Consider the following 16,594-nt stretch of genomic DNA (forward strand, 5'->3'; position numbering starts at 1 on the left):
CCAGGTTCGATTCCGGTCAAGGGCATGTACGTTGGCTGGTAGGGGGTGTGCAGGAGGCAGCTGGTCGATGATTCTCTCTCATCGATGTTTCTAGCTCTCTATCCCTCTCCTCTCCCTTCCTCTCTGTAAAAAAAAATCAAAAAAAAAATTAGTAATGTGGTGAGGGCATAGAAGCGGTGGGGGCAGGGTAGAGGGAGAAAAAAGAGAGAGGTGGATGAGTAAAATTGGGGATGTCTGTAATAGAGTCAACAATAAAAAAATAAGAATGTGCACAGCCGGTGGGGCTCAGTGGTTGGGCATGTACCCATCAACCAATGCCAGAGGCTAAAGCCAACAGCAGTTAGCATATTAATACAAAAAGGAAACATTGGAAGGCCAATGGACTTTGATATGCAGGAGGGCTAAATGTCAGCATAACACTGCCCTGCTGTGGGCTCAATGACTCAAGGCAATAACCTAATCATCCTTACACTGTTTACCAAACTTTACCTAGGATGTGCCTGTATGCATTGCTAAAGGGCAAATAATGTGTATTCAAGTAAATAAAAAGTGGACCAGGTGAGACCTCGGTGTGCCTCTTCAAGAGGTCTCCACCTGCTAATCCCAAAGTAAAATAAAGAGAAACTAAAATGACACTTAAAAAAATAATAATAAAGGTAAAATAGTAGTAGGAATAATACTGATTGAAAATAAAAATGTAATAATTAAAAAGGTTAAATCAAGTGAGGAGAAAAATTTTGTGCATTGGGCCTCTAGTATCTATATAAAGAAGTGAATGGTCCTGGCTGGTTTAGTTAGGTGGATAAAGCATTGGCCTGAAGTTGAAGGGTCCTGGGTTTGAATCTGGTCAAGGGCATGTGCCCAGGTTTTGGGCTCGATCGCCAGTAAGGGGCGTGCAGGAGGCCGGTGTTCTCTCATCATTGATGTTTCCATCTCTCTCTCTCCCTCTCCCTTCCTCTCTGAAATCAATAAAAATATATTTTTAAAAAGAAGTGAATGCAAATATTCCTGATTTATTTATAATATCCCAACCCTGGAAATGACCAAAATCATAGACAGAACAATAGATAAAGTAGTAATTCACAGATCGCAATACTACTCAGCAATAAAAAAATGAACTATTCACCTAAGCATTTGTGTTGAATCTCAAAATAACTGTGCAGCATGAAGGAAACCAATATTTGTTAAAGAGTACACACATTATAGTGCCTATAAAATCATAAAAAATATGAACTAATGTGTTGTGATGGAAGGAAAATCAATGCCTGCAAGGACTGGGGGAGGGGGAGAGAGAGGAGAGAGAGAGAGAGAGAGAGAGAGAGAGAGAGAGAGAGAGATTATAAAAGGGCAGGAGGTAATTATAGGGTATGCCAAAAGAGCTGTTGGTATGGAAATTAATACCATAATTAAAATAATACAAGAATTTACTCTGTTCTAGCCAGTATTATTCAGTTGGCTAGGCATCATCCCCCAACTTAAAGGTCACTAGAACAGGTCAGGGCACACGCCCTCCTCAAACCCCAGGAGGGGAGAGCAGGAGGCAGCTGATTAATAGATCTCTTTTATAGAGATGTCTTTCATTCACTCTCCCTTCCATTTTCCTAAAAGAAACAATATAAGTAATGTTTAAAGTATTTTTTTAAAAGAATAAACTCTGTGTTTTAGGTGCTCAAAATTGTAAATCTATTTCTGCTCCACCGTATCTATTGGAGACAGATAAGTTTGTTTCAGGTGTGATGGTTTCACAGGTTTATATGTACATCAAAGCTCACGAAATTGTACACACTAGAAAAGGGCAGTTTGTTGCATGTCAGTCCTCCTATCCTGGGAGGAACAGGCTTGCCTCAGTGGTAGCAAATATTGGCAAGCAGTGTAGACTATTGCCATCAGAACCAACAGGAGTGCTGACTGGTTACAAAAGACACACACTGGGGTTGATTAGAGGATTATCCTTCCTCTACCTTTGAGTTCTTGCCTGCTGAGCAACAACCTTGAGGTGAACACCCTAGAGGGGCCGAGGAAATCCACATCACTTTTGTATCATTTTTGTCTGCCAGTGGCTTCAGCTACGGGAAATAGGTGTGGAGGTCCCCAGAATGTCCTAAACGATCATCCAAGCCACAGGCCCTGGAACGATTTTGGATTTATGTCCAGAAGAGGCACTTTTCATCTCCTTTAACGACAGTCTCTCCCATATCCACGAAAACGGTGTTTCTGTCCCAATACTAATTCCCCCTCAGAGTATTACAACATGTGACAAGAGCCTATGGAATTTCATGTATCATGTCACGTGGCCTCTCTGGAGCATGTATAGAGTAGTTCTCCAAACATTGCTGAAACTTACATAATACACTCGAGTCCCGGTTCACGAAACTCGTGCACGGGTAGGGTCCCTAGCCCTTGCTGGTGGGATCAGGGCCGACTGGGGCCTTCAGACTGCCGGCCAGGGCCTTCTCCCAGCTGCCAGGAGGGGCCTTCTTTCCCCTGGGCTGCCTTCTTCCATTCCACACCGCCCCCTGGTGGTCAGTGCACATCATAGCGAGCGGTTGAACTCCCAGTCAGTCGAACCCCCGAGGGGAAGATTTGCATATTAGCCTTTTATTATATAGGATACTGCGGACAGAGATCCTAATTCATATTGTTTGTACAAGCACAACAAAGGCCTCTTCTTCAGGATGACCACTGACCTCACCAATGATGGAGACACCAAGCTTCCAATTAAAAACAAGAAGTCATGTACACTTTCATTTAAGGCTTTGCTCAGCAATACAAAATTAGCCAATGTTGGACAAAGAGGAATTTTTTTGTTATCATGCTATGCCTTCCAAAGCACACGTTTGGGACCACACCATATCCATGTACCTCTCCATGCTGACAGATCATAACGTTCCTTTCCAATCATCCCAGGCAGGGAATAGAACCAATGAAGTAAAGGTATAAAAGAAAAAAAAAAACCACCTTTACAAAAACATAACAGGAGCAGAGGACAGCAAGCAGTCTGTGGGTTGGTGAATTAGAACCTGAAATAATTCATCACAGCTAACGTGAGAACCACAATATCCCTGTCAGAAGTAGCACTTCTTAGTTGGGGACATGTGCTCTGGATGAACCCTGGGTCAGGTGCATTCCCTAGTCAGAGACAAAGGAATGAAGATACTGCTAAGAGGTCATAATCATCTAATTTCCTCAAGCACACGTGAGAACACAGAATATATTTCCCCTGAGCACGCAGGTGACGTGACCAATGCACATTCTTCAGGTGGTCGAGGTAAAATTGTTTCAGCCACAATTGCTCTCGGCGACATCAATCAAGTATTAGGTCTGGGCAGGTTGGCAAATGCAGATCCTTCAAGCCTCACTTGTACCTGAGGCTTATGAGGAATCTAGCAGAGTGTATGTTTTGACCAAAGGAGTTATATTGGGTAAATGGGTCCCTAAGTATCTCCTTCAGTGTTGCCATTCTGCATGAGAAAGATAAAATATTCTCTGGACATTAAGGCTTTTCATGTTTGTGGCTAAAATATTTCCCACATACACTAGACTCAAAAGGTTTTTCTCCAGTGTGCACTCTTTTGTGTTTTAAGGAGGTGATTATTGTACCTAAAAGATTTCCCACATCCACTACACTCAAAATGTTTTTCTCCAGTGTGACCTCTGATGTTGAATGAGGTTAGAGCTTTGACCAAAGGACTTCCCTCAATCACTACATTGATACAGCTTTTCTCCAGTGTGAACTCTGTGGTGTTGACTGAGGTTAGAGCTTTGACTGAAGGACTTCCCACAATCACTGCACTCATATGGCTTCTCTCCAGTGTGAACTCTGTGGTGTTGACTGAGGTTGGTGCTTTGAGTGAAGAACTTCCCACAATCACTGCACTCATATGGCTTCTCTCCAGTGTGAACCCTGTGGTGTTTAATGAGGTTCGAGTTATGACTGAAGGACTTCCCACAGTCACTGCATTTATACGGCTTCTCCCCGGTGTGAACTCTTTTGTGATTCAGGAGGTGGCTATTGTACCTGAACGATTTCCCGCATTCGTCGCACTCGTAAGGTTTTTCTCCGGTGTGAATTTTCTGGTGTTCGATGAGATTGTAGCTTTTGCTGAACGACTTACCACAGTTACTACACTCATAGGACTTTTCTCCGGTGTGACCTCCCCGATGTTGGTTGATGTTAATGATGCACCTAAAAACTTTCCCACATTTGTTACACTCGTATTTCACCTCACCGGAGCGGACGTCCTGATGTTGCACAAACTTGTGTCTGTGGCCTGCAGCATTAACATGTTTGCCCCACTGGTGATGACTTTTTCCGCTGAGAAAATTCTGTGAAATTTCATTGCCGCTTTGAGGCTCCTCAGTGTTGAGAGATGCCTGGGGCTGCGACAGCCCTGAGCTGGCTGGCCAGTCTTTCCCAGCCTCCCCAGCGGTTGGAGGCACCCCTGGTATGTAGAAGCTGCACCTGGTCATGAAGGAGGCCCCGTCCATAGCTTCTTTCCGGGGCTTCTCTCCACGGGTCTCCCTCTGTCGCTGGTGAGGGTTCACATCGGAACAGCAGTCTCTCCCGCCTGTGTCACTGAAGGCGGCTTTCTGCTCAATGCGGGCTGCCTGTGACTCCGTCAGGTGCAGAATAACTTTTAACACCGAGAAACACCGCTTACAGAGGTGGGTCCTCTGGGTGGGTGGAGCTAACGTCTTAGAAGCCATGAATGTTGACTCCACTTGTACAGACGCACTGTCCTCAGAACAGGCGTCCTCCTGCTCTGTTTGATGCCAACAACCTGAAAACCGAAAAATGTTGAGGAGATGAATGGTGACGGTGGTGACAGGGATAAGGTCCATTAAAAAGGTGTATTGCACATGTTACCTTGGCTTCATGCAGCTGGCTGAAAAGAAAAGATTTGCAGGAAGGATTTACAAGACGCTGCGCTGAAGTTCTGGGCTGCTGAAGATCAAAAACAATAAAGACCTCAAATGAGCCGAAACCGGTGTGGCTCAGTGGATAGAGCGTCGGCCTGCGGACTGAGGGGTCCCAGGTTCGATTCCGGTCAAGGGCATGTGCCTTGGTTGCGGGCACATCCCCGGTGGGGAGTGTGCGGGGGGCGGCTGATCAGTGTTTCTGACTCTCTATCCCTCTCCCTTCCTCTCTGTGAAAGTCAATAAAATATATTTTTTTAAAAATTCAATAAATGAACAGCTTGTGTTTGAGGTCTCCTTAAGCATGTCTGTGCACCTCGTAACACACGTGCAGGTCCATGTTGGAGAAGACTGCAGAGAAAGCCGTGCAGGGGGACAGGGGATGCAACATGTTATCTTTTCCCCAGCTGCCACTCAACAGGACCAGGCCCCCTCTGAGATCATCCTGCGTGTTCACCCTGTAAAAAGACTAGGATGCTCCCTGCAGTTTCCACTGTAAAAAGATGTAAAACCAAAGTATTCCGAGTATGAATGAAAGACAACAGAGGTGAGCAGCCAGCACTGGCCCAGGGCAGCTCAGCATGCCGTAGTATTCGGGGAAGAGAATATCAGAAACAACGGAAGGAGAGTCTCACAAGAACCGCGCATGGTTCGTGTAAGTAAAGCCCATAACCAGGCACAGGCAGGCTCCAAGGACCCTTAGCTGGAGGAAGGGTGCAGAAGTGGAAGCCATGGGTCTGGACACGGTCACTCTCCCAGGAAGAGGAAGTTAAGGTGGGTCCCATTAGACTGTCTGCAAGACTCGGGACTTCCACACACTTCCTGCACTCTCTCAGGCAATGGGTGTTGGGGGTGTTTGGTGAGTCCCTGGCTCAGGGATCTCCACACAGCTCAGCACTGGCATCCACAGCACATTTGACAAGACTGTGGGGAAAACTGGCAGAGCCCATGGTTTGGCTGAGGGAGAGAGAAAGTTACATCTGGAGAATAACGGAAGAGAGGCCATCACCTCAGGACAGTAGGAGAACGTGAAGGTCTTACCTACGGATGATACCAGTGCGAACACTTCCAGCATCACATCACAGTACAGACGTCTCTGAGCCTCATCAAGGAGCCCCCACTCCTCCTGAGAGAAGGCAATGGCCACGTCCTCAAAGTCCATATCCTGTCATAATGGGGACAGTTCAGCCACGATCAGCATCTCTCCAATCATTTTATGTTTGCCACACTCCCGACCCTCCACACACATCCCTCCACATTTCTCCCTCCACTACCTTCATCCAAGGAGGTATCAGGCCCCTGTCCCAATCAAAGGAATTCTCTCCTTATATTCCAACTGATGCTTTGTCTTCCCACAACAATAAAAGCTGATAAGCAGATAGGAGATATCTGAGTTCTGGGTCTCACATACAGGCCACACTTCCTCTTGTCAATACACTTGATGTCCCCAACGTCAGGTAGGGAGAGAGGTTGACCATAGAGAGTGAGTGATTTGCCATTGGTCTTATCCGGCCTTCCCCTTGTAGTGCCCCCGATTGTCCCTCAAGACCCCGAAAGGCATGGCATCACACTTCGCGCGCTGGAACTCAATCCCGGGATGCTGAGTCCATCACCTTGCACTACCTGTCACATGGTTCTCTGAAACACACGCCTCTCACTCAGCCTCTTTCCCAGAGTCCCAACTTAAAAGGTAACACCAATATTCTGGAATGAGGTTGGGTATTTTCCTAATCACCTTCTTTTCCAAAATTCTAACTCACCTCCCTGTAATGTATTCCTCTCCTACCCTCTGCCTTCTCCGTATCAGTGGTGATTGATTTTTAAAATATATTTTATTGATTTTTTTACAGAGAGGAAGGGAGAGGGATAGAGAGTTAGAAACATCGATGAGAGAGAAACATCCATCAGCTGCCTCTTGCACCCCCACTACTGGGGATGTGCCCGCAACCAAGGTACATGCCCTTGACCGGAATCGAACCTGGGACCTTTCAGTCCGCAGGCCGACGCTCTATCCACTGAGCCAAACCAGTTAGGGCTCAGTGGAGATTTTTAAGCCCAGGTGACAGTGATGTATGCTATCATGTTCCTAATGATCATGGTATCAGCCCTCAACAAAACCTGACAGGTGTGCACATACATAACACCTAAGCTCTGGACATTGCATGTAGCATGACAACACCCCTCTTTTCAGAAAATTCCACTAAAATTCTGCCTATTATGTCATCCAGTCACCACCAAAAAATGAATTCACATTTCATTCACTATTAAACCAATGTCAGGGCCCTGTGGCCATGAATTAGCATACCCTCTCCAAGTGCACATCAGTCTTTCTCCCACACCTCTCTCACACCTGCACTCCCACAGCCCCAGACCCCAGAGTCATCTCATTGACCTCCTACCGATTGATTACTCAGCATGTTGTGGCCCAGAGAATGAATGCCTGGCAAATTCAAAATGGATGAAGTAGCCCTCACCGGTTTGGCTCAGTGGATAGAGCGTCGGCCTGCGGACTCAAGGGTCCCGGGTTCAATTCCGGTCAAGGGCATGTACCTTGGTTGCGGGCACATCCCCAGTAGGGGGTGTGCAGGAGGCAGCTGGTCGATGTTTCTCTCTCATCGATGGTTCTAACTCTCTCTCCCTCTCCCTTCCTCTCTGTAAAAATTAATAAAATATATATATTTTTAAAAATGGATGAAGTACTTCCTCAACTGTGGTAGTCCACACTCATAGAGGCAGCCTTGAATCCCTATATAAAGGCCTCCCTCCCTGACTGCTTTTCACTTCCACCTAATGAACCGCATCAGATCGCAGATATCAGAGCCCCCACCTCTGGTGCTGCACTTGATGTCCCTTCATTAGTCACCGCCTTCATCACTCAGGTCCCATCGCCTGTGTCCCTCTCACCCATGCCCAGTGAGTCTCACAGATGACCACTCATGCCCATAAGCAATTCCACCAAACTGACTGCAACTCCCTCGGCCATACCAACGGTCACCAAAAAATCATGGTAAGAGCTCAGTGGTTAGAGAGTCAGCCTGTGGACTGAAAGGTCATGGGTTCGATTCCCTGTCAAGGGCACAAACCTCGATTGCAGGTTTGATCCCCAGGCCCGCGGGAGGAAGCAGGTAGATGCCTCTCACATCAATGTCTCTCTCTCTCTCTCTCTCTCTCTCTCTCTCTCTCAGTAAAGATCAATGAAAAAAATATTCTCACCCTGACCAGTTTGGCTCAGTGGATAGAGCGTCGGCCTGCAGACTGAAGGGTCCTAGGTTCGATTCTTGTCAAGGGCATGTACCTTGGTTGCGGGCACATCCCCAGTGGGGGGTGTGCAGGAGGCAGCTGATCGATGTTTCTCTCTCATCAATATTTCTAGCTTTCTAGCCCTCTCCCTTAAAAAAAAAAATCATGGTAAGAGTTTAGAGAAGTAAATATGTACCAACCCCAGTTTCATCATCTTTGAAATACTATTTAGCATCCAATTAAAAACAAACATAACAAAAACACAAAAAGGCGATCTAGAACTCCCCTCATAAATTTTCCACTACCTTTTTTAAGAAGTCTTTTTTTAAAAAAATATATTTCATTGATTTTTACAGAGAGGAAGAGAGAGGGATAGAGAGCTAGAAACATCGATGAGAGAGAAACATCGATCAGCCGCCACCTGCCCACCCCCTATGGGGATGTGCCCGCAACCAAGGTACATGCCCTTGACCGGAACCTGGGACCCTTCAGTCCGCAGGCCGACGCTCTATCCACTGAGCCAAACCGGTTTGAGCAAGAAGTCTTCATATTGAACTGCTCAGCAGACTCCTAGATGCCCATGAAATGCTCTCTGAAATCATCTAACAGATCAAAAATAAAAGTTTTTGTATCCCCAATAAACATTAATCTTAGGACTTTCTCCATCTCAGTTGATAATGATTCCGTATCTCCAGCTGCTAATTTCATACCTTCACTTCATCGTTGAATATTACCTTCCTCTTTCCCAAACACAAAGTTACAAAGTCCAGGTGGCCACACCTAAAATACCCATCCAGAACGCAACTGTGACTTCCACCTCCACAGCCACCATCAAGGGCAAGTTACCATCGCACTCAACGCAGACTTATCACAGCAACTTCTTTCCTAATCTTCCTACCACCTCCCTCACAGGCATATTGCTCATCCTGCTGCAGACACAGGGAATCTAACGAGACCTGGGTCAGATCACCTGACTCCCCTGCTCCAATGACCCCAATGATCCCATCACCTGGAGAACCAAATCCCAAGTTGTGACTAAGTTCCTCCAGACCTGACGCCTCTCCCATCGTTACTTCTCTCTTTTTTTTAGAAAAATAAAAAAGGATACCTGGGCCGAAACCGGTTTGGCTCAGTGGCTAGAGCATCGGCCTACAGACTCAAGGGTCCCAGGTTCGATTCCGGTCAGGGGCATGTACCTTGGTTGCGGGCACATCCCCAGTAGGGGGTGTGCAAGAGGCAGCTGATCGATGTTTCTAACTCTCTATCCCTCTCTCTTCCTCTCTGTAAAAAATCAATAAAATATATTAAAAAAAAAAAAAAAAAGGATACCTGGGTCCCTAAACCAGCTCAGTCTTTACACCAAGCATCTGCACATTTGGCACAGTTACCTGGTTGCCCCTGGTTGCCAATATCTGGGAGCACTTCATACAACTCGAGACCTGGAATTAGGATTCTGGGCTTAGTGTGTTTGTTCAAGGTTCCCAGAGTGGCAAGAGAGTCCCAGGACTCCACTACCTCAGACACCACAGGAGTGTGAGGCCCTGGCATACGCTGCACAAGTCAATATCCCTAAGCAGTTCTGCACCAGCAGGATTCTGTGGAAAGAGAAATGTCTGGTGAGAACTTGGCAACCACCGCCAGGATCCGTGTGCTCAGGCGGCTCAGTATGTTTGCCCGGCCCCAGGGCCGGGTGACCTGGAGATGCCTGCATTATTACCTCAGGGCCTCAGTCTTCAGTGCATATTCTTGCCTAGTTTGTTACCTTTCTTTCTTTTTTAAAAAATATATTTATTTGATTTCAGAGAGGAAGGGAGAAAGAGAGAGCGATAGAAACATCAATGATGAGAGAGAATCATGGATGGGCTGCCTCCTGCACGCCCCACACTGGGGATCGAGCCCACAACCCAGGCATGTGCCCTCGGCTGGAATCGAACCTGGGTCCCTTGGGTCCGCAGGCTGACGCTCTATCCACTGAGCCAAGCCGGCCAGGGCTAGTTTTTTTTTTTTTAAATATATATATTTTATTGTTTTTTTTTACAGAGAGGAAGGGAGAGGGATAGAGAGTTAGAAACATCGATGAGAGAGAAACATCGATCAGCTGCCTCCTGCACACCCCGCACTGGGGATGTGCCCGCAACCAAGGTACATGTCCTTGACCGGAATCGAACCTGGGACCCTTCAGTCCACAGACCGTGGCTCTATCCACTGAGCCAAACCGGTCAGGGCCCAGGGCTAGTTTGTTATCTTTCAAAGGACTTCTCCTTCCTGTCCCCAGTGGGTATCCTCTCCCTTCTAGTCTGTTCTTCCTCTGAGCAGGTGGGAAAAGTTGAGAACCCTACTTTAGACGATGTCCCTCTTTTATTCTCCACCATCCATGATCCTGGGTTCCTGAGAATGAAACTAAAACTTGTCACTCAAACCTTGACTTCATTTTCTCCGTTGCCCTTCGGTACAAAACAGGCCCAGGATTCCGGAATCCTCCCAACTCAGCCACACAACCCAAAACCTCACGGGGCGGCATTGCAACCTCTTTCACCCCATCACAACATGTGTCACCCACCAGTGCAGCGACTCACTGTTCTGGATTCAGTGACCCGGGTTTCGAGACCTGACAGGCACCAGCACCCAAGGATGGAGGGTAAATGGGAGTGAGGCTAGTATTGATTTTTTACAGAGAGGAAGGAAGAGGGATAGAGAGCTAGAAACATCGATGAGAGAGAAACATCGATCAGCTGCCTCCTGCACACCCCCTACCAGGGATGTGCCCGCAACCAAGGTACATGCCCTTGACTGGAATCGAACCTGGGACCCTTCAGTCCGAAGACCGATGCTCTATCCACTGAGCCAAACTGGTTTCGGCTGCAACCGATCTTTTGGTTTGAGACACTGTTTCAGATGCCATGAAGCTCTGAATTCTCCCAGATGTGAAAGGCATTATATTTTAGTTATTCCCGAAGACCACACATCTCAATGGATATGTTGTTTAATTTTTTTAATTTGATTTTTAGGGGGAGGGGAAAGGAAAGGTAAAGAGATAAACACCAATTGTTGCCTCCCGCATGGAATCAAATTTGTAACCTTTCCCTGCCTGGGATTACGCTCAACCAACAGAACCACCCTAGCCATCAGATTTTTTATTTTTAACAACAACAACAAAAAATAATCATATTATTAAGAGGAAAAGCAGGCTATGAGGAAATATACATAATCCTATCCTATTCGTTTAAAAACAAAATTTGAGTCATGACTGGCTTGGCTCAGTGGATAGAGCATCAGCCTTTGGACTGAAAGGTCCCAGGTTCGATTCTGGTCAAGGGCATGTACCTTGGTTGCGGGCACATTCCCAGTAGGGGGTGTGCAGGAGGCAGCTGACCGATGTTTCTCTCTCATCGATGTTTCTAACTCTCTATCCCTCTCCCTTCCTCTCTGTAAAAAATCAATAAAATATATATTAAAAAAAAAAAACACAAAAAACCCCACAAAATTTGAAAGGTTACGTCGTCGAACAAGTTGGCATTTCCTACATTGTCTGCATGTTTGTAGTCGGTACACATTGTGAAGCTATGGAGCTAAGAGTTACTGAATGTTTACCACATGTGCGGTCCCTGGATTCAATGCTTTGCGTAATTATTATTTCAATGTAAATTGCCTCATTATCCTATATAATAAAAACGTAGTATGCAAATTGTCCCCTCGACCGAGAATTGTCCAGGAGTTTGACCAGGGGGTGGGACTAGCAGGGGGAAGGGAGGGAGTACCCGGCCAGCAGCCAGCAGCTGCTAGGGACCCTTACCAGTGCACGAATTTCATGCACTGGGCCTCTAGTAGAGTTCATAAAAAACCAGGGCTGGAAGTCAAACCCGTGTGTCTCTAACAACAGAGCTCTGGCTTCTAATGTTAGACTCTGCTGCCTCTTAGAGAGTAGAGTTGGCAATGCATAACCATTAGGATGGGGTAGATGTTATTACAGATAACAAACAGCCCCAAAGATTTAGAGTGGCTTATATTAAAGAAAGTATCTTGTTCACGCCACATGTCCTCCCTGGTTCTGCTGGGACTGGTATACAAAGGAAGCCGCCATGTGGATACCTCCTAGGTGTATATCAGAGATGGACAGAGATGGTGGGCAGACTCAGTGGGTTCCAGACTCTTCTGTTAGTGGTGACAAGATTCACTCCACCACCTTTCGTTGGTCAAAGCACATCACAGGGCTGCGGCCAACTTCAAGGGATCAGGAGGAGAACCCAGCCTTCTTGATGGCGACCCATGAAGGTCACTCTGCATGGTGCCAGCCTCTTTTGGGGCCGTGCAGTGGCCAAGGAGAGGAGGAGGGGTTGCGGGAAATGATCATGTTAGTCAGTCAGGATGGTTCATTCTCTCCTCGCCCCAGGTGAACTTGGTCCCCGAGCTGCCCAACACTGTCATTGTCAAATTTCAAAGCGAACCTCAGAGGAAGGTGTCAGATGTCACTGGCAGAAAACTACGAGCCCACTTCTTCTGAGGTGTGACCCTGGGTCAATACCCGACTGCCTCCGTTCCCCTTCTGTGGAGGAGGTGAAGACCCACCTGTAAACAGTGTCTACTGGGAAGGGTGCAAGCCTGCAAGCATTCCAGCACCCGTGTTCTTTTGCATTAACACCAGGCTCTCACCCCGATTCCAAGTCTCTTTAGCGTTTGCATTGCTCGGGTGGGGCTGATTGTAAAATTCTGACATGAACAGCAACGGTGATCCCGTTGAACGGTGATTCCATTGAATCTGTGCACGAACCTGTGCTCAATGCTGTCCCTCTCTCTTTCTCCCCAGTCCCCACTGGGAAGAACTGGGCCTAATTCTCTCTCTCCTGGTCCCTTGTGTTCCTGTGTAGCCATGCATACCCAGTTGACCAGGACCCAGAAGTCCAGGAGTGATGGTCTGAGCAGCCCCAGGCTCCTCCCTCTATTAGGTGTCAGCCTAGCTTACACATGGGCAATTGATTGCCCTGCTCTTCAGGGGCCAGGAGGATCACCTGGCTCCTCCAGCCCTTTCCATGTGTATCCACACATGGGAGGAGTGCGGTGGAGGGGGACTGAGGGGCGAATGAGTCTTCCCCCTCAGTTGTCACCATATGCATGCATGCATGCATTCATTCATTCATTCCTGTCCAGGGATCCAGGATCCTTCCGTTTTTCCACAAAGGCATGGAGTCCTCCACAAACACCCCCGCCCCCACACATACACACACTCTATTACCTCTTGTCTGTCATCAGAGTCCTCCAAAGTGCTCCACCTTCCCACAGCCTGGGATTCTAGGAACGGACTCTTCCCTTCATCCATCCCTGGAGTCCTGAGACGAATCCCTGGGTCACCGGGCACCTGGAAGCGCAGAGGCATTAAGGGCTCAGCCTGCGGGAGGAGGAGGAACACGTGGTCCTCTCCATACCCCTGAGGAGATTGCCTGTGCGTTTGCTGTTTCCAGGGTGCACACACACACACACACACACACACACACACACAACACCACAAGCACAGAAACGCACAGGTACAGGATACCCCCCCAGACACACAGCTGGGCCCTAAGGTGCTGGGGTCATGGCCAGGCTCACAGTGACCCACTCTATAGACAGGGGGAACACTTTGAGGGGAGGACACACATACACACACACACACACACACACACACACACACACGTAACACCACAAGCACAGAAACGCACAGGTACAGAATACCCCCCCAGACACAGCTGGGCCCTAAGGTGCTGGGGTCATGGCCAGGCTCACAGTGACCCACTCTATAGACAGGGGGAACACTTTGAGGGGAGGACACACACACACACACACACACACACACACACACACACACCACAAGCACAGAAATGCACAGGTACAGAATACACCCCCCCCCCCCCCCAGACACAGCTGGGCCCTAAGGTGCTGGGGTCATGGCCAGGCTCACAGGGACCCACTCTATAGACGGGGAACACTTTGAGGGGAGGACACACACACACACACACACGCATGCACACACACCAGGACAGACATCCGCGGACACAGAATGCAGACACAAAGAGGAAACACACACACACACAGATACACACCATCAGGAACGCCCACAGGGGCAGCACAGTCCCACATGCAACCAACACTCCCACAGGCCGAACGGACAGCCGCACACGGGCTGAGTCCCAGGCCCGCCCGGTCTGGAGGGGAAGATGAAGGAGGAGGAAGGTGAGGGCCGCTCACGCCTCCCATGGCTGCGGCACAAAGCGAGCGACCAGCCCCGGAGGCCGCTCCGCCCTGAGCGTTAGCGGCGCGGGCGGCCCGGGAAGGCGCCGGCGGAGGAGGAAGAGGCGGGGAGTCGCCGCTCCCCCAACCCTCCCCGCGGGGCCCGCAGCCCCGATCGGACCCGGGCAGCCCGCCCCCCGCCCCCTCTTCCCCGCCCCGTCCGAACCTGGAACAAAGTTGACGACAGGGACCGGCCGGAGGGCTGCAGCCGGGGCCAGGGCGCGCGGATGGGGGAGGCGGCGGCCCCGGGGGGAGCAGCGGCAGCAGCAATGGGGGGGCCGGCCGAGCCCAACAGACGATCCGGAGCGGCTGGGGCCGCGGCCGAGGCGATCGGGCTCCGCGGGGCCGGGACCTGAGCCGGGCTTCCCCGCGGCGCCCCGGGGTCCGAGGGGACTGGGGGCGCGGGCGAGCCGAGCGTTTCCCGGAGACCCCCCGGCGGTGGCGCGCGCCCCGGAGAGGAGGGGGCGCCCCTGCGCGCAGGCGGGGAGGAGAGGCCCCGCCCACCGCCGCGCTCCGGCTCCGCACCGCCGCCCGCACCTCCCTCCCTAAGAATAACGGGGGCCCCGGGGGCCTGGAGGAGCCGCCAGGGGTCCCGCCAGGTCTCCTCCCGCGCGGCCGCCCCGCGCTCCGGGCCCCAGCGCGCTCTGAGCCGGGAGAGGGCGGGCGGGGCGGAGCGCGCGGGGCGGGGAGGAGCGGAGAGAAGGCTTCCCGCGGGGTGACAGCTTCTGCCCAGCGGAGATGGAGAACCCTGCGGGGAGGACCCCCCAGGTGCTGGCTGGAGAGGGACGCGTATTCCTTCCTAAGCCTTGGGATGGTGGCTACCGATAGATCTCGCTGCCAACCCTCCTTTTTTTAAAAATATATTTCATTGATTTTTTACAGAGTGGAAGGGAGAGGGACAGAGAGTCAGAAACATCGATGAGAGGGAAACATCCATCAGCTGCCTCCTGCACACACACACCCCCGCTCCCCCCCCCCCCCCCATGTGCCCGCAACCAAGGTACATGCCCTTGACCGGAATCGAACCTGGGACCTCTCAGTCCGCAGGCCGACGCTCTATCCACTGAGCCAAACCGGTTTCGGCTCATTTTAAGTTTTTAATGGAAGTTGTATATTGACAGATGAAAGGTATCTATACTCTTCATTTTGCTCTTTGGCCCATGTCTCATGCGTTGTTTACGGAGTATGACATAAACACCTGCAGCCTGAACATTCCTGAACACCTTATAGGGACTGTACATTGAACCACCAATCAGCACCTGCCAAATACCCTAAGCCCCTGATTCCTGAGTCCCTAGGTCCCTAATCATGTGCCTCACAGGAAACCACCAATCAGCGTGTGCTGAGTGCCCTAAGCCCCGTCCCCTCCTTCCCTCCCCTCAAAAGGTGTGTTCACCCCGGCCCGCCCTCTCTTTTCTCCTCTGGAAGGCGGCCGGCAGGGTGACCTCCAATAAAGCCCGTGTCCTGGTATCCCATGGTCTCCGGCCCCCCGTTTCATCTTTCATATGTAAGATTGCTTTATTCCTGCATCTTCTCAATGGTTTCTTCCTTGTATTTTCCCTTTTCCTTTCCTACTTGGCGAGATTTGGCTTTACGTTCAAGGATCTTTTTGCGGTCTTTGTCCAGCTTTAAGTCTAGTGATCACCACCTTGCTGGGGTGAATGCCCCCATGAACAGTTGTACCGTGAGCTTTCTCCCGCTGCACTCGTTCAATGTAGATGACATATTTTTTTCCTGTAAACCTGGACTGCTTTGCCAGTTTGCTGCCCTCTGTCATGTCCTCCAACAACCTGAACTTCATCCTTTCGGATGGGCATGGACCGAACATTGTAACTTCTGTCTCGGCTCTTTGGAAAGAGGAGACGACATCATCTGCCTTCGAATGCGGGAAGGTGCATTGAAATGCGCCTTTGACGGTTCTTGCTCCGGTCAGAAGTCACAAAGGGACTGAACTTCATTTTGACCGCTGGCGCTCCTACGATGGCCACAAGAGGGAAGAGGTCGCTGCCGACCCTCTTAAGACAATAAGCCCTTCGGATCCTTGGGACCATCAGGCATGTAGGATCTAACTCTTGAAAGAGTCGCTGCTCTTGTTAAGTGTTGTTGGATGCCATCTGTTCAAATCCAAATGCTCTTCTCTGATGTTGAGGACTGTTACTTAGCGTGCGGGAGAAGA

At 49.6% G+C, this 16,594-nt stretch overlaps 1 protein-coding gene and 1 pseudogene across 4 annotated transcripts in view; both read right to left on the reverse strand.

Annotated features, from left to right (window-relative positions):
- The window catches only part of LOC307094912 (endophilin-A3-like), a gene marked incomplete at its 5' end in the record, with an annotated part of 109,856 nt that overhangs the window by 20,477 nt on the left and 72,785 nt on the right, over positions 1-16,594 (reverse strand). The window contains 3 exons of one of the 3 annotated variants that reach the window (XM_079764082.1): positions 9,546-9,752; positions 13,388-13,510; positions 14,585-15,006. In XM_079764082.1, coding sequence (XP_079620208.1) covers positions 9,546-9,584 — 39 coding nt within the window. Of the gene's footprint in view, positions 1-3,417; positions 4,782-5,958; positions 6,083-9,545; positions 9,753-13,387; positions 13,511-14,584; positions 15,007-16,594 lie in introns of those variants that run through there. The other 2 variants (XM_079764081.1, XM_079764083.1) reach the window with 2 other exon arrangements.
- On the reverse strand, positions 15,425-16,471 carry LOC307094964 (large ribosomal subunit protein uL24-like; annotated as a pseudogene). The gene has a single exon. The product of its transcript is annotated as a large ribosomal subunit protein uL24-like (transcript).

This window comes from Cnephaeus nilssonii, assembly GCF_951640355.1.
Source record: "Cnephaeus nilssonii genome assembly, chromosome: 24".
NCBI classification, from domain to species: Eukaryota; Metazoa; Chordata; class Mammalia; order Chiroptera; family Vespertilionidae; genus Cnephaeus; species Cnephaeus nilssonii.